Raw genomic sequence first — 21,625 nt, forward strand, 5'->3', positions numbered from 1 at the left:
TGAAACCCCAGGCTAGAAGGCGACCCCTGGACTTCTTAGGTCTCATGGCAGGCCTATGCTGGTGTGGGAATAACACCACCGGTCTCAGCGGGAGGTCGCCAGCCCTTAGCAAGTGCCGGCTCGCCCCCGCGGGCTGCCGCACATCCCCGCGCACTGGGCCCCGCCTGTCTGCTGGGAGGCCGTAGTGCGCAGGAGCGGAAACCGGGACACCCTTCCCCCACCCGCTTCCGGCCGCGGCTTGGTTCTCCCGCCTCCGCCTCCGCCGCGGCTCGTGGTTGTCCCGCCATGGCACTGTCGCGGGGGCTGCCCCGGGAGCTGGCTGAGGCGGTGGCCGGGGGCCGAGTGCTGGTGGTGGGGGCGGGCGGCATCGGCTGCGAGCTCCTCAAGAACCTCGTGCTCACCGGTTTCTCCCACATCGACCTGGTGAGGGCCGGGCACGCGCGGGTGAATGGCGGGCTGTGGTGCGGGGGCTGGAGTTCGGGGGTTCCGGGGCTCGAGGGGCTCAGAGGCTCAGGGCCAGGAGCCCAGGACCGGAGTTGCGGGGCGGGGGCAGGCTGAGAGGCCCGGGTGGTGGCCCCCCGCGGGAGGGGACTGTTCTTTGGGCACGGGGTGGGCCTCTGCTCCCTGGGCCGGCTCCGGACGCAGAGGAGGCCGCGGGCCCCCGCCTCCCCGGCATCGCCAATGTGTGGCGCTTCGAGGGCGTGAAGCCGCCTCGTATCCTCCCTTCAAAACAAATCCATGGGTGTTAGGAGATGCGGGAGAGGACTGAGTCCCTCGCGGATGTTGTGACTTTAATTTGGAGGTCCCCTTCCTAACTCCGAAGTAACGACCCGGGGCAGAGGATGGCGATGATAGCGACCAACGCGTCCCAAGCGCTGGTCACGAGAAGGTTTACACACGGAACGCGCTCCATCTTCACACCACCCGAGGAGTGCAAACGCTATTTCCACCCTGCTTTATTTTTAACAGATGAGGAAAGGGAGACGCAATGGGGTTGAGTAACTTACCCTGGGTCTCGGAGCGAGTGGCAGGGCTCCCGCGGGCTGTGTGACTGTCATTGCTCTCACAGTAGACGGTACACTGGCTTGTTTCATTAAAGACATTAGAATTGTGCCCTTTGCATTGGTGTACAGTGACAAGCCAGTGCTATTTTGAATCAAGTTATTTCTGCTAATGCAAACTTTTTAAGAGTTTGGAGATGTTACTGGCCCTTGGGTGTGTTAAAGTGTCTTAAGGGCTAGTAGAAACATGGAATGAACAAAAAAGTACAGATGCCGACTGAATCATTGTTTCTTTCCTTTATGTATTATGTATTTAACCAAAAATAAAACTTATGACACTTTTTTAACCATGTGGAAAAGTTTCCTTTCACATTTCTTAGGTTAATTAATAGTAAATGAAATTGTGTATGGAGGAAGGCTTGAATCAAGGGAGGGAGCAAAAATTCAATAAACGTTTGCCATGTGTCATTTAAGAGAAAGAACACAACCTGGGCAACATAGAGAAACGCTGTCTCTACAAGAAAAAATTAGCGGGGTGTGGTGGTGTGCGCCTGTGGTTCCAGCTCCCCAGGAGGCTGTGTCAGGAGGATCGCTTGAGCCTGGGAGATCGAGGCTGCAGTGAGCTGTGTTTGCACCACTGCACTCCAGCCTGGGCAACAGAGCGAGACCCTGTCTCAAAAAACAAAAAGAACAGGACACAGTTAAATTTAATATTTTGTATTTGAAAGAGTAATTCGATTGAAAGAAATACTTGAATGTTTTTTGTTTTTTGAGACACGGTCTTGCCCTGTCCCCCAGGCTGGAGTGCAGTGGCCTGATCTCGGCTTACTGCAACCTCCGCCTCCCAGGCTCCAGTGATCCTCCCACCTCAGCCTCCGAGTAGCTGTGACTATAGGCATGCCCAGCTAATTTTAATTCGTCTATTTCTTGTAGCCACCAGGGTCTTACTATTTTGCTTAGGCTGATCTTGAACGCCTGGGCTCAAGCGATTCTCTCACTTCATCCTACCAAAGTGTTGGGATTACAGGTGTGAGCCACCACTCCCGGCATAGAGAAATATTTTAATATATTTAGTGTTTACCTCGACAGCACATATAGTTTTAATAAATTCACATATTTTTATGGCATCCAAGGAATTTCCTGAAATATTTGCCAGGATGATTAAACAAACAAAATATGCCATTCTTTCAAAGTATTTTTGAAAGTTATCTCTGACATTAAATCTAGATTCTTACATGCATTAAATTATTCTTTATCAGTTTAACAGTTTTAGTATGGCGGATTCGTAAAACGTTTTCTCCACTGATGTAGCAAATATCAAAAGTTCTGGATTATAGGTGCAGAGAGTAGTGCTACAGCTCAAACATACCTAAACATTTGTCATTTATCTGAGGTTTATGCGTTTGTAGATTGATCTGGATACTATTGATGTCAGCAACCTCAACAGACAGTTTTTGTTTCAAAAGAAACATGTTGGAAGATCAAAGGCACAGGTAACTATATTTCGCATACCATTTCTATAATTATTTGATGGAACATCTATTTGTGATACCAGATTAATCCTGCCTGTCCTATAGAAGGGAAAAAATGGGTGAAGCTCTCATTTCAGCTGAGAGATTGTGAAGGATAAAGATATATCAAGTAAAGGACTAAAGATTAAGCCCTCCTTTTTTGTTCTAAAAAGGAAATAATCCTGTGAATGGTGTAACTTTCATGGCCTCTTTATATTTAAGTTTCTGATGGTTTACTTAGGATGCACCTTGTGTTCCTGCACCCCCTAGAGGTTGACTACTGCTATGTTTGGGGGCTAGAGTAACCTTACGCTGCTGTCCTAGTTGAAACAAGACAGTTCCCCCGACCTTTGTTTAGTTTTTTTTTTAAAATATTCCTTGGTGATTCAGAGTCTTAAAACATCTTTTCCCTTTGCCTGTCTCCCAACCTGTTTGGCAAACCCCCACTCGTTTCTCTTTTTCTTCTTTCATATTTTGGCTTCCTTCTTCAGGAGTACTTTCCTAAACCTTTTAGACTAAGTCGGGTTGGTTTTTCTCTCATAACAACCTTTACTTTTCCTATCATTTTCTTTTCTTTTTCTTTGAGATAGAGTCTCACTCTGTCGCCCCGAGCTGGAGTACAGTGATGCGGTCATGGCTCACTGCATCCTAGAATTCCTGGCTTCAAGGGATCCTCCCACATTGGCCTCCCAAGTGCTAGGATTACAGGCGTGAGCCACCATGCCTGGCCTTTTCCTATCATTTTCATGGCATTTATCAGAGTTTGTAGTTGAACTTAATCTGGATTACTATATGATTAATGTCTCTCTTGCTTAACATGTACTTTGTATAGTTCCTGGTACATGCAGGATGCTCAGTAAATACTTGTTAAGTGAATGAATGAATGACACTTGGGTACGTCATGTTGTATTTCCGCTGAAGCTTGTCATTCATGTAGAAATGTGTTTGGTGGTACATGGGTCGGCGGGGGGCTCTCCGGTTATTTTAGAAGTATAAAAGTATAATTTTATAAGTGTAGCTTAACCCTAATGCAATTTGCTCACAATTTTGGATTTCTTTGGTGTTTAATATAAGTAAGGTACTATGTAAGTAGAAAACAGCATTGTGGCTTCCAGAAGCAGATTTCAGATAGGAGCAGAAATATTGTAGTAATTCAGTGTTGTTTGTTTTTCCAGGTTGCCAAGGAAAGTGTACTACAGTTTTACCCGAAAGCTAATATCGTTGCCTACCATGACAGCATCATGAAGTATGCTTTAATGATTACATTGCAGAGTTGTGTAAAGAATAAGGGTTTTGTAAGCCAAATACATAGCTCAAAGTCATTCAACTTTTTTTAAAAAAATGATTTTTCTAGAATTATTAATCAGTGGTAGTTTCCGCTCACAAAGTGGCATTCTTTTTACCAGTTCATAAATACATGGTTTGAATGATGTAGATAAGTGGTGAGATATTTTAATACTTTTAATAAGTAAGTTACTTGGAAATTTATGAAGACCTTATATGCGTGCCTTAAGTAAGAAGATATTTTAAACTATGAAATATTCTTATTTATGGTGACTCAGACTTTTCTAAAGCATTTGCCTTTTTCTGTTTAAAAGGTTCCCTCCCAAAATCTGTTTATTATGACTGTGACTTCTGTAATATAACACTTGGAATTGTGGTAGGGCAGTAGTATTGACAGTACGTAAATATATTTATCTCAGTAAAGATAGAGTAAACATATAATTTTGGAGGTATTGGAGTAAAGGAACTGTGGGCTGAAATTGTCCTTTATCTGTGGTTGTTTAGCTCACAAGTAAATAGTATTAAAAATAGTCCTTGTTTAAGGTACTAGAATTGAGGTACTTAACACTTTCTCAGGGCAGTTGTATCTCCGGATTTTTTGTGTGTGTGTGGGACGGAGTTTTGCTCTTATTGCCCAGGCTGGAGTATACTGGCATGATTTCGGCTCACTGTAACGTCCGGCTCCCAGGTTCAAGCGATTCTCCTGTCTCAGTCTCCTGAGTAGTTGGGATTACAGGCGCACGCCACCACACTCAGCTAATTTTTTGTATTTTTAGTCAGCAGGGTTTCACCATGTTGGCCAGGCTGGTCTCGAACTCCCAACCTCAGGTGATCCACTGACCTTAACCTCCCAAAGTGCAGGGATTACAGGCATGAGCCACTGCACCCAGCCTGTATCTGGCTTGTTTTTTAGTTTTTTACTCTGTGAACCTGCCTATAGCCCTATAACCTCCTTACCCTGTGTTGCTTTCCCAGTGCTGCTAAAAGCAGAGACCCTGGGGGCCTGAACCCTGCCTGATCCTGACCATGTGAGGTGAAGTCAGAGGCCAGGCGGATCCTGGGAATGTGGTCTTTATGTGTTCCCAGGCACTTGCTGCCCAAAGAAGGCCTAGTGGGACTAGTGAAGTCATGCCATCTTTCTGCCAGTTTGAGATCCTTCTCTTGTGCCCTAGGTAGCTGGCCAAAATGGATAGGAATTTGAGGGAAATAATTTCTTTAAAATCTGCTTATGTTTGGGAAGAGTCAAACTTTACTATCTATATGGCATATAATCCTAATATCAGTTTTGTTTACACTTACTATGTTTTTTTCAGAACTGTTTATTATACTGCAAAGATGATGTGGAAGGCTAGTTATTTTGGTGACATTTTTTTATTTTGTTTTGTAGTCCTGACTATAATGTGGAATTTTTTCGACAGTTTATACTGGTTATGAATGCTTTAGATAACAGAGGTGAGATTATGTTTATATATACTTTTAATTTCTCGGTATTTTCTCTCTCACATATCCAATTTGTTTACAAATTTAATATTTATTAGACTATTTACTTGTGATTTAGACCTTAAAAGACGTAAGAGAAATGATGGAGTTTAAAGCTTGCCCATTGATTGCAGTTTTATATAGAAATGACTTATTCCAGGTGGGAATTTACCTTTCATATTCTTTGCATTTCTACCAAAGGTATAAATAGAAGTGAAGTGACAAGCTCTCAAAAAGTGTGACTGGGGCTCGGCACAGTGGCTAATGCCTGTAATCACAGCACTTTGAGAGATCAAGTCAGGAGGGTCACTTGAGGTCAGGAGTTTGAAACCAACCTGGCCAACATGGTGAAACCCCGTCTCTACCAAAAAACACAAAAATTGGTGTGGTGGCATGTGCCTGTAGTCCCAGCTTCTCCGGAGGCTGAGGTGGGAGAATCGCTTGAACCCAGGAGGCAGAGGTTGCAGTGAGCCTACATCACACCACTGCGCTCCAGCCTTGGTGACAGAGTACAACCCTGTCTTAAAAAAAAAAAAAAGAACAAGTATGACTAGAGGGTGGGGTGTGGAATGCTTCGGTGATATTCTTTGCCTGCAGTTACTTCCACATGTAAAAGTATATCTATCAAGTGAGTTTGCAACAAATTGGGCCAGAAATACCTAAATAAAAAACAAGGAAAAGTCAAAATTATGTTTATATATTATTTAAGGCTTGGGGGTCTCACTGTTGCCCAGGCTAGAGTGCAGTGGTGTAATCATAACTCACTGAAGCCTTCAAATGGGCTCAAGTGATACTCTTACCTCAGTCTCTGCAGTAGCTACTCTGCAGGCATGTGCCACCACACCAGGCTAATTTTTTTTCTGTTTGTTTTTGTAGAGGTGAAGTCTTGCTTTGTTGCCTGGGCTGGCCTCGAAGTCCTGGCTTCAAGCAGTCCTCCCACTTCAGCCTCTCAAAATGCTGAGATTCTGGGCATGAGCCACTGCTCCTGGCCTGAAATTACTCTTTTAACCTGACTCATCTTTTTTTCCTAGCCTTAAACTACTTTAATAGTTCCAAGTTGATATTCCACATTCTGCTTTCATTTCTATCATTTATTATCTGATAATTATATTAGAATAGTGGTGAGTTAAGGAACACCTTGAAACAGTGTTTTGTGTAAGGTATAGCGATAGAAGAGAAAGATGGCAGTTTGGATTTTTAAAATTATGTGTTTCTGTGGGTACTTCTGGAAAAGATTTGTGATACAAATTCTGTTTGATATTTTGTTAAGTGAATGTCTCTTAAATGTCTGTAATTAACAGTTGTATTTTTCTGGCCATAGCTATAAGAAAATTGTACAAAAAATGAAGCCAGTAAGATAGTTTTAGGTCTGTGTCATCCTAATTAAAGATAACTAATTTGTTTTTTTTTCCCCAAAAACTCATACTGTTTTTTTACTTCCAGCTGCCCGAAACCATGTTAATAGAATGTGCCTGGCAGCTGATGTTCCTCTTATTGAAAGTGGAACTGCTGGGTATCTTGGACAAGTAACTACTATCAAAAAGGTAAAGAAAAGTTTTGTTTTTTTTAACTTCACAAATGTTTACTTGAGACCTTGGAGCAGTAGAAAATAAACTTCGTATTTATATAAAATGAGCAGGCGAACATCCAAAATGTAAGGGCTTTTATGCCCATGTAAAACTTAAAATGCAACCGGGTGCAGTGGCTCACGCCTGTAATCCCAGCACTTTGGGAGGCCAAGGTGGGTGGATCACCTGAGGTCAGGAGTTTGAGACCAGCTTGGCAAACATGGTGAAACCCCATCTCTACTAAAAACACAAAAATTAACAGGGCATGGTGGCAGGCGCCTGTAATCCCAGCTACTTGGGAGGCTGAGCCAGGTGAATCACTTGAACCTGAGAGGCGGAGGTTGCAGTGAGCTGAGATTGCACCACTGCCCTCCAGCTTGGGCTACAGATCAAGACTCTGTCTCAGAAAACAAACTTAAAATGCTATAAAGGTGCCCAAAAGACTATGGGTGAGGAAATCTTTCAGCTCTGCCATTTTGCTTCATTTAACTTGTGTATTAAAATCCTTAAACTGATAAGCATGATATACCAGGCATCAAAAATTTCTTTTTGTCGACTGGGTGTGGTGTCTTACGCCTGTAATCTCCGCCCTTTGGGAGGCTGAGGCAGGCAGATCACTTGAGGTCAGGAGCTCAAGACCAGCCTGGCCAATGTAGTGAAACCACGTCTCTACAAAAAATACAAAAATCGGCTGGGCGTGGTGGCGTGCACCTGTAATCCCAGCTACTTGGGAGGCTGAGGCAGGAGAATCACTTGAACCGAGGAGGCAGAGATTGCAGTGAGCCGTGATCACGCCATTGCACTCCAGCCCGGGCAACAAGAGCGAAACTCCATCTCAAAAAAAAAAAAAATTCTATTGTCTAAAAGAGTCTGGGCTTATAGAGTGGAAGGGAACTTTGAAAAGTTTTTAGTGGTGTATTTGTGAAGTATTTCAAACATTTAACTACAACTAGAGAATAGTAGAACAAAATACCTGTGTGCTCATACCTCAGTTTTGGTTCATTTATTTATTTATGGGTTTTTTTTGTTTGTTTGTTTGTTTGTTTGTTTTTGAGATGGAGTTTCACTCTTGTCGCCTAGGCTGGAGTGCAGTGGCGCAATCTTGGCTCACCACAACCTCCGTCTCCCAGGTTCAAGCGATTCTTCTGCTTCAGTTTCCCGAGTAGCTGGGATTACAGGCATGCACCACCACGCCTGGCTAATTTTGTATTTTTAGTAGAGATGGGGTTTCTCTATGTTGTTGAGGCTGCTCTTGAACTCCCGACCTCAGGTGATCTGCCCACCTCGGCCTCCCAAAGTGCTGGGTTTACAGGTGTGAGCCACCGTGCCCAGTGCATACCTCAGTTTTTAAAACCTCAACACAGCTTCATTTGCTGTCCAGATATTTTTTCTTTCAGTTCTTTTAAGAAATCAAATACTGTAGATACATTTGAAGGGTTGTTTTCCACATTTTGAAACTATAGAAAGAGAGTTATATACTTAACATTTGCTGGTTGTGTCTAATATTTTTTTGGCAGCTTATTCATGTTAGAAATTGTCTTTATTTGTTTTAACTGTTAAATGTTATCCTTGGAACCTTATTCAATACCATTTTACAAAAGACTTGTGTATGTCAGTGTGTATTAAGTTGTTGAATAAGTGGAGGCCTTCAATATTTGTTGACAGATCAAGACGGAAGTTCTCTGCATTGCAATATGAATCTCATGACTGCTTGCCATTTGGCTACCCTCAAGAAAGCATGTTGGAAGGCTGAGGGCATCAGAAATGGTGTTACGGAGAAAACTCTAAATCTGCTGCAGTTTATTTATTTATTTAATTTTTTTTTTTTTTGAGACGGAGTCTCGCTCTGTCGCCCAGGCTGGAGTGCAGTGGCCGGATCTCAATTCACTGCAAGCTCCGCCTCCCAGGTTTACGCCATTCTCCTGCCTCAGCCTCCCGAGTAGCTGGGACTACAGGTGCCCGCCACCTCGCCCGGCTAGTTTTTTCTATTTTTTAGTGGAGACAGGGTTTCACCGTGTTAGCCAGGATGATCTTGATCTCCTGACCTTGTGATCCGCCCGTCTCAGCCTCCCAAAGTGCTGGGATTACAGGCGTGAGCCACCGCGCCCAGCCGCAATTTATATTAAAACAGTGTTTGAGAGTTTTGGTTCTTGAACAGTTAGTCTGGCTGATTTTTGCATTTTTGGTAGAGATGACGTTTTGCCATGTTAGCCAGGCTGGTCTCAAACTCCTGACCTCAGGTGATCCTCTTGCCTTGGCCTCCCAAAGTGCTGGGACTACAGGTATGAGCCACCATGCCCGGCCAGACGTTGGTTTTTATATCCTTGTTACTGTGATTCCGACACACCACTATGTATTAAGACTGAAGATGGCTGGGCACGGTGGCTCATACCTGTAATCCCAGCACTTTGGAAGACAGAGGCAGGCGGATAACCTAAGGTCGGGAGTTCGAGACCAGCCTGACCAACATAGAGAAACCCCATCTCTACTAAAAATAGAAAGTTAGCCAGGCGTGGTGGCTCACACCTGTAATCCCAGCACTTTGGGAGGCCAAGACAGGTGGATCACCTGAGGTAAGGAGTTGGAGCCATCCTGGCTAACATGGTGAAACCTCATCTCTGCTAAAAATACAAAATTAGCCGGGTGTGGTGGCAGGCGCCTGTAATTCCAGCTGCTCGGGAGGCTGAGGCACGAGAATCACTTGAACCCAGGAGGCGGAGGTTGTGGTGAGCCAAGATCACGCCATTGCACTCCAGCCTGGGCAACAAGAGCGAAATTCCATCTCAAACAAAAAGAAAAAAAGAAAAGACTGAAGTTAGGAATATCTGAGATGATGAAAGATGATTCATTTGATAGTTATCTCAGGTGTCATGTACTTCTTGCAAGGCATAAATTCCTTAAATTGTAATTTTTTTTTTTTTTTTTTTGAGACAGAGTCTCGCTCTGTCGCCCAGGCTGGAGTGCAGTGGCCAGATCTCAGCTCACTGCAAGCTCCGACTCCCGGGTTTACACCATTCTCCTGCCTCAGCCTCCCGAGTAGCTGGGACTACAGGCGCCCACCACCTCGCCTGGCTAGTTTTTTGTATTTTTTAGTAGAGACGGGGTTTCACCGGGTTAGCCAGGGTGGTGTCGATCTCCTGACCTCGTGATCCTCCTGTCTCAGCCTCCCAAAGTGCTGGGATTACAGGCTTGAGCCACTGGGCCCGGCCCTTAAATTGTAATTTTAAACTTGAATGTATATCAATAAAATGGGCTGGACTCAGTGGTTCACGCCTGTAATCCCAGCACTTTGGGAGACCGAGGCGGGCGAATCACATGAAGTCAGGAGTTCAAGACCAACCTGGCCAACATGGAAAAACCCCGTCTCTACTAAAAATATGAAAATTAGCTGGGAGTGATGATAGATGCCTGTAATCCCAGCTCTTTGGGAGCCTAAGGCAGGAGAATTGCTTGAACCTGGGAGCTGGAGGTTGCAGTGAGCCTAGATTACGCTGCTGTACTCCAGCCTGGGTGACAGTGAGACTCCGTCTCCTCCTTATGTATATCAATAAAATGAAGAGTATTTGGTTTAGTAATACCTAAGATTTTTCTGTGTAGGTAGATATATCTTGAAATTAATACTTTTGTTTACTTAATTTACAGGAAATGATAAGGACATGGCTGTATTCCCCAGTCCCACTTAGTTTTGCTCAAAAAAAAAAAAAAAAGAAAAATATAAGGAAAATGGGTGCCGGGCACGGTGGCTCACGCCTGTAATCCCAGCACTTTGGGATGCGGAGGCGGGTGGATCACACGAGATCAGGAGATCGAGACTATCCTGACTAACACAGTGAAACCCCATCTCTACTAACAATACGAAAAAAATTAGCCGAGTGTGGCAGCGTGCGCCTGCTGTCCCAGCTGCTGGGGAGGCTGAGGCAGGAGAATGGCGTGAACCCGGAAGGCAGAGCTTGCAGTGAGCCTAGATCATGCCACTGCACTGCAGCCTGGGTGACAGAGCAAGGCTCCATCTCAAAAAAAAAAGAAATGGCTGCGAATAATATTGAAATAACATTTACAACTTTAAGAAACAATTTGTTGGAAAGCTGCTGTTTGTCTTTCCAGTAGTTTTTCTGTTTAGTGCGATCAAGGTAAACTCATATTTGACACTCAGGTGTAGTAATTTTTATTTTGGCTTGTAAGTCATGTTCACTGAGCCAGGAGTTGGGAGTCCAAGCACAGCCTTAGCTGTGACTGATAGATTCAGTTAGCTTTTGTGTTAGTTTATCATAAAGTAAGGGTTTTGGAGTCACTAATATTTCAAAATTTCCTTGACAAGATAAAACCTAGTTGGAATATAGATGAATGAAGTATTTATATTACCTTATAATGTTGAGAAACTGCTATCATGGAATAAAGATTTTTCTCATATCCTGACTTTGTAGGGTGTGACCGAGTGTTATGAATGTCATCCTAAGCCAACCCAGAGAACCTTTCCTGGCTGTACAATTCGTAACACACCTTCAGAACCTATACATTGCATCGTTTGGGCAAAGTACTTGTTCAAGTAAGAGTGTTATCTATTTCTTGGCATGCTTTTCGGTACTGAGGATGGAAAATGGAGTCATTTTTATTTAATTACCTTGAAGAGATTGAACTTAAAATGTTTAAATATGGTGAAGGGATGCTTTAGTAGCTTTCTTGCGGTATTTCTTAGGTAAAATTCAGCTGGCCGGGTGCGGTGGCACACACCTGCAATCCCAACACTTTGGGAGGCCGAGGTGATCGGATCACCTGAGCTCAGGAGTTCGAGACCAGCGTGGCCAACATGGCGAAACCCCATCTCTACTGAAAATACAAAAATTAGTTGGGCGTGATGGCGGGTGCCTGTAATCCAGCTGCTCAGGAGGCTGAGGCAGGAACCTTGCTTGAACCCGGGAGGTAGAGGTTGGAATGAGCCAAGATCACGCCACTGCACTCCAGCTTGGCAACAGAGTGAGAATTGGTCTCAAAAAAATTAAATTTGGCCATGCCTGTTCAGGAAGCTTAGTCTTGTCTTGTATTGGAGATAGCCATGTAACTAAGTGATAAAAATCTATGTATTTGGAAATGTGAACACATACTTAAAAATAACTCATTGGTTATAAAGGAAATCACGGCCGGGCACGGTGGCTCAAGCCTGTAATCTCAGCACTTTGGGAGGCCGAGACGGGCGGATCACGAGGTCAGGAGATCGAGACCATCCTGGCTAACACGGTGAAACCCCGTCTCTAGTAAAAAAAAATACAAAAAACTAGCCGGGCGAGGTGGCGGTCACCTGTAGTCCCAGCTACTCGGGAGGCTGAGGCAGGAGAATGGCGTAAACCCAGGAGGCGGAGCTTGCAGTGAGCTGAGATCCGGCCACTGCACTCCAGCCTGGGCCACAGAGCGAGACTCCGTCTCTAAATAAATAAATAAATAAATAAATAAATAAATAAATAAATGAAATCACAATGGAAGTTAAAAATACCCTGGGCCACAGAGCGAGACTCCGTCTCTAAATAAATAAATAAATAAATAAATAAATGAAATCACAATGGAAGTTAAAAATACCCTGTACTGATAATGATGAAAATGCTATACCTGAAACTTGTAGAACGTATTGAATGTGGTGGTTGGCAAAAAGTTACAGATTTACATACATGAAGAAAGGCTGAACGTTAATTAATAAATCTTTACTAAGAATCTTAAGTTGGAAAGTGAACCACAGAATACACTTTAAGAAATGAGAAGGATGCGGGCATGGTGGCTCATGCCTCTAATCCCAGCACTGTGGGAGGCCGAGGTAGGAGGATCAGTTGAGCCTGGGAGGTTAGGCTGCAGTGAGCCGAGATTGTGCCACTGCACTGCAGCCCAGGTTATAGTGAGATGCTGTCTTAAAATGAAAGAAAGATGAATGAGAAGGAAGAATATTAATTGAAGTAAGAGCCCATTCTTGATTACAACATAGAAGAGCAGTGAGTGAGAACTAAACGGGGAACATAGCACAGATTAAGTAAGTTATAAGAAAAAAAAGGGATTATAAGACGATGCTAGTACATAAAAAATTTAAATGGTCTGGGTAAATATATTTTTAGAAACGTACTAAGTGTGCGGTGCGGTGGCTCAGGCCTGCAATCCTAGCACTTTGGGAGGCTGAAGGTGGGTGGGTCACTTGAGGCCAGGAGTTCGAGAACAGCCTGGCCAACATGGTGAAATCCCGTCTTTACTATAAATACAAACGTTAGCCAGGCATGGTGGTGGGCGCCTGTAGTCCCAGCTACTTGGGAGGCTGAACCATGAGAACCACTTGAACCCAGTGGGTGGAAATTGGGTCACTGCACCCCAGTGTGGGGGACAGCGTGAGGCGATGTTTCAAAGAAAACAACTGGAAAGAAAATAGAATGCCTGAATTTAGCACTATACCTTAGAGAAACATAAATAGTTTAAATTCTTCTAAATAATGCACCAAACCTATGTTATTTTTACAGATTCATTTCACCAAACTTGCAAGGAATGCATTACAATATTAGCTAAACTCTCCTTGAGAAATCTTTAAAAGGGAATACTACTTAGCTCGTGTTATGAGGCTGGCAATGTCTTTGATAGCAAAACCTGTCAAGGCTATTATGGCATAAGAAAAAAATGTTAGTCTCACACATAAATAATAGATACAAAAACCCTATGTAAAATATTAGCATATCCTGGGGACGGGCACAGTGGATTATGCCTGTAATCCCAGCACTTGGAAGCTGAAGTGGGTGGATCACCTGAGGTCAGGAGTTCAAGACCAGCTTGGCCAGCATGGCGAAATGCCATCTCTATTAAAAATAGAAAATTAGCCGGGCGTGGTGGCAGGCACCTGTAATCCCAGCTGCTTGGGAGGCTGAATCGCTTGAAGCTGGGAGGTGGAGACTGCAGTGAGCCGAGATCGCCCCACTGCACTCCAGCCTGGGCAACAGAGCAAGACTCCATCTCAAAAAAAAAAAAAAAAAAAAGCATATGGATCTAGAATCATATAAAATAAAATGTATATCTTGACCAAATGTGTTTATTCAGGAATACAAGCATGGTTTCAATTAGAAAATCTGTAAATGTCATTCACTCATTAGGAAATTAAAGAGAAACTATGTAGTTTTCATAGATGTAGAAAAAACATTTGGTAAAATTTAGCAAACAGCCTTTCATGAGGAAAGTTTCTACTAAAACAGAAGTAAAACCTTCTTACTAAAATGAGAATGTCCTCAACCTGATAAAGGGGTATGTTTTAGAAACTTTCAGCAAACATTGTCTTTAATTTTTGCACTCAGAATAGTATACGTAACAGTGTCAGCTTGATGTGTGTTCACAAAAACCACACTTGGAAACTTGATTTATTTGGCAAACATTTTTTTTTCTTTGGGAGGCTGAGGTGGGTGGATCACTTGAGGCCAGGAGTTCGAGAACCACCTGGGCAACATGGCGAAACCCTGTCTGAGGTACAATAGGCCAGGCAAGGTGGCTCATGCCAGTAGTCCCAGCATTTTGGGAGGCTGAATCAGGTGGTCAGGAGTTCAAGACTAGCCTGGCCAACATGGCAAAACCCCGTCTCTACAAAAAATACAAAAATTAGCCGGGTGTGATGGTGTGGAACCAACAGACCCACACATCTGTAGTCCCAGCTACTCGGGAGGCTGAGCCGTGAGAGCCACTTGAACCCGGGAGGCGGAGGTTGAAGTGAGTGGAGATCGTGCTACTGCACTCCAGCCTGGGGGACAGAGGGAGATTGTGTCTCAGAAAAAGACAAAAAAAAAAAAAAGTGGCTGTGTGCAGTGACACACACCTGTAATCCCAGCCCTTTAGGAGGCCAAGGCAGGAGGATTGCTTGAGCCCAGTGTGTGGGCAACATAGTGAGACCCCATCACTACAAAAAATTTAAAAATTAGCCGTGCATGGCGGCACATGCCTGTGGTCCCAGCTACTTGGGAGGCTGAGGTGAGAGGATCACTTGAGCCTAGGGAGGTTGAGGCTGCAGTGAGCTGTAATCACACTACTACACTCTAGCCTTAAGGGACAGTGAGACTGTCACACACAAAAAAAGATAATCTGGCAAAATTAACATGAGCAGCATTTTTCACTCAAAGGGAAACCTAAATAGGCAATAAGCAAATTAAGTTATGTTTTAATCATAAGACTGACTTGGAAAATTAAGTATAAGGCTACAGTGAGATACAGGTGCTTCTCAGTGTACTTCCTGATAAACTCATAAATAAAAAATATCGTTAAGTCAAAAATGCATTTTTTTTTTTTGAGGTGGAGTTTCGCTCTTGTTGTCCAGACTGGAATGCAGTGCAACTGCAACCTCTGCATCCTGGGTTCAGGTGATTCTCCTGCTCAGCCTCTCGAATGGCTGGGATTACAGGCGACTGCCACCACGCCCAGCTAATATTTGTATTTTAGTAGATAACAGGGTTTCACCATGTTGGCCAGGCTGGTCTCGAACTCCTGACTTTGGGTGATCCACCTGCCTCGGCCTCCCAAGGTGTCGGTCATGTGTGAGCCTCCACGCCCAGACCAAAATGCATTTTAATATAACCTCAATAAACCTGTTGCAAAGTTGAAAAATCATAGGTGGAACCATTTTAAGTTAGGGGCTGTCTACTATTTTGCACTCACTAGTTGGCAAAGCATTAATTTTAGGAAGTGTTAACATGCCATTGTTGGGAGTGACTGTCAGAGCTTTGAAATTATAGTTGGGTGGGCGGTTTGTACAAAGAATTTCTGTAAGATAACTTTCATTAGTCATATATTTGAGGAAATACTGGAAACTTTTTTTTTTTTTTTTTTTTTTTTTTGAGATGGAGTCTCGCTCTGTCACCCAGGCTGGAGTGCAGTGGCGCAATCTCAGCTCACTGCAATCTCCACCTCCTGGGTTCACGCCGTTCTTCTGCCTCAGCCTCCCGAGTAGCTGGGACCACAGGCACCTGCCACCACGCCTGGCTAATTTTTTGTATTTTTAGTAGAGACAGGGTTTCACTGTGTCAGCCAGGATGGTCTCGATCTCCTGACCTCGTGATTCACCCACCTCGGCCTCCCAAAGTGCTGGGATTACAGGCGTGAGCTACCGCACCCGGCCTCACTGAAAACTTTTATACCCATGAGTTATTAAACAATTTTTAGGATAACTTTATTAATAAAAGAGAATCTCAGCTTAATACCTTCAAATTGTTTGTTAAGACTGTTCAGCAGTAAAGAGCCATTCTACCATGAAAAAAAGTTAATCTTGTTCATTGCTGAATTTCTATCCCCTAGATCAGGAATCTGCACCTGAAGGTATATAATAATGTTCGTTGAACAGGTAGTTGCAAATGTACTTCACAAACATTATTCTGGTGTTAGAATGTTATCCAAGTTGTAAGTGAAAACCACTCACCTGTTTCTTGAGCAGAGGTTTTAACATTGAAATGCGCAGAGCCTTGCTGATAGGAATGGATGTACATCTGCTAAAATTTAACCTTGCTTGCATTGCTGTTGAAATTGGGATGCAAGGTGTCCAAGCACATTGTGTTAAACTTTTAAGTTTATAGTCATTTATCAGTTGTTCACTCTTTTTTTTTTTTTTTTTGAGATGGAGTCTCGCTGTGTCGCCCAGGCTGGAGTGCAGTTGCGGGATCTCGGCTCACTGCAGTCTTCGCCTCCTGGGTTCAAGCGATTCTCTTGCCTCAGCTTCCCGAGTAGCTGCAATTACAGGCATGCACTACCATGCGTGGCTAATTTTTGTATTTTTAGTAGAGACGAGATTTCACCATGTTGGTCAAGCTGGTCTTGAACTCCTGACTTTGTGATCTGTCTGCCTCAGCCTCCCAAAGTGTTGGGATTAAAGGTGTGAGCCACTGCGCCCAACCAGTTGTTCAGTCTTTATGTCTGCTAAATATTTGAAATATTATAATTACATGTTCAGAATGCTTTGTTGTACATAAGTATTTACTATTCTTAAATTATAGCCAGTTGTTTGGGGAAGAAGATGCTGATCAAGAAGTATCTCCTGACAGAGCTGACCCTGAAGCTGCCTGTGAGTAAATTATTTGGCATATGTTTTATTAGAGACTATTATCTTTATTTTGTTGATTTAATTTTGGTAGCTTAAGGGAAAAAAATAATTGCTATATGTGCTAGGTAATGTGTGTTTAACATGTGTTATTTAATTTTTTTTTTTTCCTCAGAGATGGAGTTTCACTCTTATTGCCCAGGCTGGAGTACAGTAGTGTGATCTCTGCTCACTGCAACCTCCGCCTCCTGGGTTCAAGTGATTCTCCTGCCTCAGGCTCCTGAGTAGCTGGGATTACAGGCACCTGCCACTGCGCCCAGCTAATTTTTGTATCTTTAGTAGAGACAGGGTTTCACCATGTTGGCCAGGTTGGTCTCGAACTCCTGACCTCAGGTGACCCACCCACCTCGGCCTCCCAAAGTGCTGGGATTACAGGCGTAAGTAAGCTGCCATACTTGGCCAAAACAATGTTTTACCAAAAAATGTGATTCCATTTTACTGATGAGAAAATCAAGGTTAAGAGAAATTTCACAAGTCTAGTAAATAGAGCTGCAAGTTATTCCTAGATCTGATGATTGGGCTGCTTTTAACTGATTTGTGTAGCTTTCAGAAACTGAGGTACAATAGGCCAGGCAAGGTGGCTCATGCCAGTAGTCCCAGCATTTTGGGAGGCTGAAGCAGGTGGTCAGGAGTTCAAGACCAGCCTGGCCAACATGGCAAAACCCCGTCTCTACAAAAAATACAAAAATTAGCCGGGTGTGATGGTGTGCACCTGTAGTCCCAACTATTCGTGAGGCTAAGACGGGAAGATGGCTTGAGTCCAAGAGGTAGAAGCTGCAGTGAGCCGAGATCTTAATACTGCACTCCAACCTGGGTGACAGAGCGAGGCTTTGTCTCCAAAAACAAGAAAGAAAATTGGGATACAAAAAGATGCTGATGAATGTGTTGTTTTTCTTTTTCCTTGAATTCAGAATGTGTTGCATTTGGGGATTTCCATGAGTGACTCTTTTTATTCCCAAAGGTGAGTGAAAGAGTTCAGTTCTACATTTATTACAGCTGAAAATAAAATAATGATTGTTTTATAGGGGAACCAACAGAAGCTGAAGCCAGAGCTAGAGCATCTAATGAAGATGGTGACATTAAACGTATTTCTACTAAGGAATGGGCTAAATCAACTGGATATGATCCGGTTAAACTTTTTACGAAGGTTAGATTTACTTTCTGTATAATCATGGATAGATGTATTGTTGTGCATAGATGTATTCTAGTTCTGCTTGTTTTAAAATAGTCCATAAAATTGAATTAAGCTTCTATGTATATGCCTTATGATGTCCTAATAAAATGGTTGATGCAGTCAGGATATGCAGGTTTTAAAATGTTACCATCTACACTAAATTTATCTGTATAACATCTAAATAGGAGGTATAATTAGAGGCGGCTTGTATACCTTCTTGGTTGTCTTTCCTTCCCTCACTTTTTATAGAACTTCTTGGTTTTTCTGCTGCTTCTCATTTTCAGTTTTTTTTTTGTTTTGAGACGGAGTCTCGCTCTTGTTGCCCAGGCTGGAGTGCAATGGCACGATTCCAGCTCACTGTAACCTCCGCCTCCTGGGTTCAAGCAGTTCTCCTGCCTTAGCCTCCTGATAGCTGGGATTACAGGTGTGCACCATCATGCCTGGCTAATTTTGTATTTTTAGTAGAAGCGGGTTTTCACCATGTTGGCCAGGCTGGTCATGAACTCCTGACCTCAAGTGATCTGCCCACCTTGGCCTCCCAAAGTGCTGGGATTATAGGTGTGAGCCACCCCTCCTGGCTTCATGTTCACCTTTATTTCCTGCTCATGTATTTTATTAGCAATTTGACTGACATGTGTCCTAAATTACCCTTGAACCCTGTAGGCCCCTTGTTCTTGGTGAAATCCTTCTTCATCAGCATATATTATTTGCCTGTTGAATATTTCTAGAGAAATCTATGAGATTGTTTTTATTGGGTCTACATAATTATTGTTCATCTAGACCCTCAGGTCCATGTTTGGAAAGTTTTTTGTTCTGTCTTGACTCCCTAACAAGTTGTACATGTGTGGATTTTTTTGACTCTTTTTTCCCTCTTCGTGGAGAATGGGGTCTCACCATGTTACCCAGGCAGATCTCAAACTCCTGGTTTCAAGTCTCAAACTCCTGGGTTCAAGCTGTCCTCCAGCCTCTGCCTCCCTAAGTGCTAGGATTACAGGCATGAACCACTGAGCCTAGCCCCTGGCAAAGCTTATCACAGAGCTTAAAACTTTCTCAGCTCTTATGAAACTGAGTCAGTATTCTTGCAACTCTCACTAAGCAGATGACCTTAAGGATATAATAACAGGTTTGAAGCCATTGTACATGATTTACCTGTTGAGAGAATGATCCGCATCGCCGAAAACTCAACCTTTTTCTTTCTACTGGAGAGAAACCACTTTCAGTAAAGGTTAACTCTTGCGTGTGGCTTTTTACTTTTCTTTTGTACCATTATTCAGACAGGATTTTCATCTCTCCCCTGTGTCTTGCATCTTTTTTTTCTTGGTTTCTTTTTTCTGCTTTCCAGCATGCACAGGTTCTGCTGTCTTAAATGACATACTGCTCTCCCCAGCTTGTATTTCATCTCATTTCCCCAGTGGTAACAGAGGAAGAAAAGTCACATGTTGACTTTTTTTTTTTTTTTTTTTTTTTTTTTTGAGAGAGAATCCTGCTCTGTCGCCCAGGCTGGAGTGCAGTGGCACGATCTCAGCTTGCTGCAACCTCTGCCTCCCAGGTCAAGCTATTTTCCTGCCTCAGCCTCCTGAGTAGCTGGGATTACAGGTGCCCGCCACCATGCCTGGCTAATTTTTGTATTTTTAGTAGATACGGGGTTTCGCCATAGTGGCCAGACTGGCCTTGAACTCCTGACCTCAGGTGATCTGCCCGCCTCGACCTCCCAAAGTGCTGGGATTACAGGCGTGAGCCACCGTGCCCAGCCTACAGATTGACTTTCTTATCCCTATTGCATTTATTTTCTCACTACAGCCCTTTCTAAAACATGGTTATATTAGTCAGAGTTCTCTAGAGGGACAGAGCTAATAGGATAGATATATATAAAGGGGAGTTGATTAAGTATTAATTCACACGATCACAAGGCCCCACAATAGGGCCGTCTGCAAGCTGAGGAGCAAGGAGAGCCAGTCTGAGTCTCAAAACTGAAGAATTTGGAGTCCGATGTTTGAGGTCAGGAAGCATCCAACATGGGAGAAAGATGTAGCCTGGGAGGCTAGGCCAGTCTAGTCTTTTCATGTTTTGCTGCCTTCTGTGTATTCTAGCCTCAGTGGCAGCTGATTAGATGGTGCCCACCCAGATTAAGAGTGGGTTTGCGTTTTCCAGTCCACTGACTCAAATGTTAATCTCTTTTGGCAACACCCTCACAGACACACCCAGGACCAGTACTTTGCATCCTTCAAACCAATCAAGTTGACACTCAGTATTAAGCATCATAGTAGTTTGTATTTTTATTATACTTAAGATGCAGTAAACTTTGATATGGGCATCAGCAGTATCTTCCAAACTGGTATACTTATTTCCATTCCAATCTGAGCAACACTTGAATGCCAGAAAAATCTGAAGTGCATCCCTAATCTGTTGTTTAGCAGATAATTTTAAACATCTGTGTGCCAGACACTTACTTTAAGTACAGGGGATTTAGTTGTGAACAAGACAGAAGACAGAGTGCTTGCTCTTTAGAGGGAGTTCATAGTCAAGATGAGAAGTCAAACATTGAACAATAAATTTCAGCTTCAAAGTCTTAATGACATTAAGTTCAGAGACTTTGCAGCCCTTTAATAGTAATTTTCATCTAATGGACTCATCCCCTGGCCTGCGAACCCATTTCAGATGTTGCTAGGGAGAGGCTTCAGAAGAAGCTTTCTAGAGGAGGTAACATTTAAGCCCAAGGCTTGAAAGAATAAGAGTTGGAATATGGTACATTATGTGCAAGGAAACTCTCAGTTGGAAAACTGACTTAAATTCCATTAAGGGGGAGAGTGGAAAAAGATGACTGGAGAGATAAGTTGACGTCAGATCAGGCAGACTTTCTAGGCCTTGTTAAGGATGTTACAGCAAGACAGTGGCAGTCCATTGAAAGGTAGTCTTACAGGATCACTATAAGGGGATAGAAGGGATGCACACACTACCCTAGGATCTGGTATTTGTATCATAACCAATCTGGGACAGTGCCCCTGGAGTTGTGCAGTGCCGGAATAATCTGGAGTACAGCCATCTGTACTCCCAGTGGAGCATGGAGGAGTAGACTCAACAGGATTTTGGATGTATATGGTGAAGGTCAGTGGAATAAAAAAATGGTACCTGGCTGGGCACTGTGGCTTACACCTGTAATCCCAGCACTTTGGAAGGCCAAGGCAGGAGGATCACTTGAGGCTAGGAGCACAAGACCAGCCTGGGCAGTATAGCAAGACCCCATCACTAAAAAAAAAAAAAATAGCCAGGCTTGGTGGCCTGAGCCTGCGGTCCCTACCTACTTAGGAGGCTGGGACAGGAATATCACTTGAGCCCAAGAGGTTGCGACTTCAGTGAGCTATGGTGACACCACTGCACTTCAGCCTGGGCAGGTCAAAGAACAGAGGTGCTGTTCTCTGATGTAAGTGAGGTGGGAAGCAGATGTGTGTATAGGGGTTGGGGGAGGGTAGGAGAAGGTGATACAGCAACTTTGAACTCATTTGAAATTCTTTTGGAACATTAGA

The 21,625-nt window shown here is 43.5% G+C and overlaps 1 protein-coding gene across 1 annotated transcript in view; it reads left to right on the top strand.

The window, feature by feature from the left end:
- Positions 1–217: 217 nt before the first annotated feature.
- The window catches only part of UBA2 (ubiquitin like modifier activating enzyme 2), a 42,453-nt gene continuing 21,045 nt past the window's right edge, over positions 218–21,625 (top strand). Inside the window, exons 1-8 of the mRNA XM_050768742.1 lie at positions 218–423; positions 2,411–2,494; positions 3,688–3,758; positions 5,184–5,248; positions 6,719–6,819; positions 11,268–11,389; positions 16,824–16,891; positions 17,953–18,074. Coding sequence (XP_050624699.1) covers positions 286–423; positions 2,411–2,494; positions 3,688–3,758; positions 5,184–5,248; positions 6,719–6,819; positions 11,268–11,389; positions 16,824–16,891; positions 17,953–18,074 — 771 coding nt within the window. The 5' untranslated portion in view covers positions 218–285. The remainder of the gene's footprint in view (positions 424–2,410; positions 2,495–3,687; positions 3,759–5,183; positions 5,249–6,718; positions 6,820–11,267; positions 11,390–16,823; positions 16,892–17,952; positions 18,075–21,625) is intronic.

The sequence above is a fragment of the Macaca thibetana genome, chromosome 19 (genome assembly GCF_024542745.1).
Source record: "Macaca thibetana thibetana isolate TM-01 chromosome 19, ASM2454274v1, whole genome shotgun sequence".
Lineage (NCBI taxonomy): Eukaryota > Metazoa > Chordata > Mammalia > Primates > Cercopithecidae > Macaca > Macaca thibetana.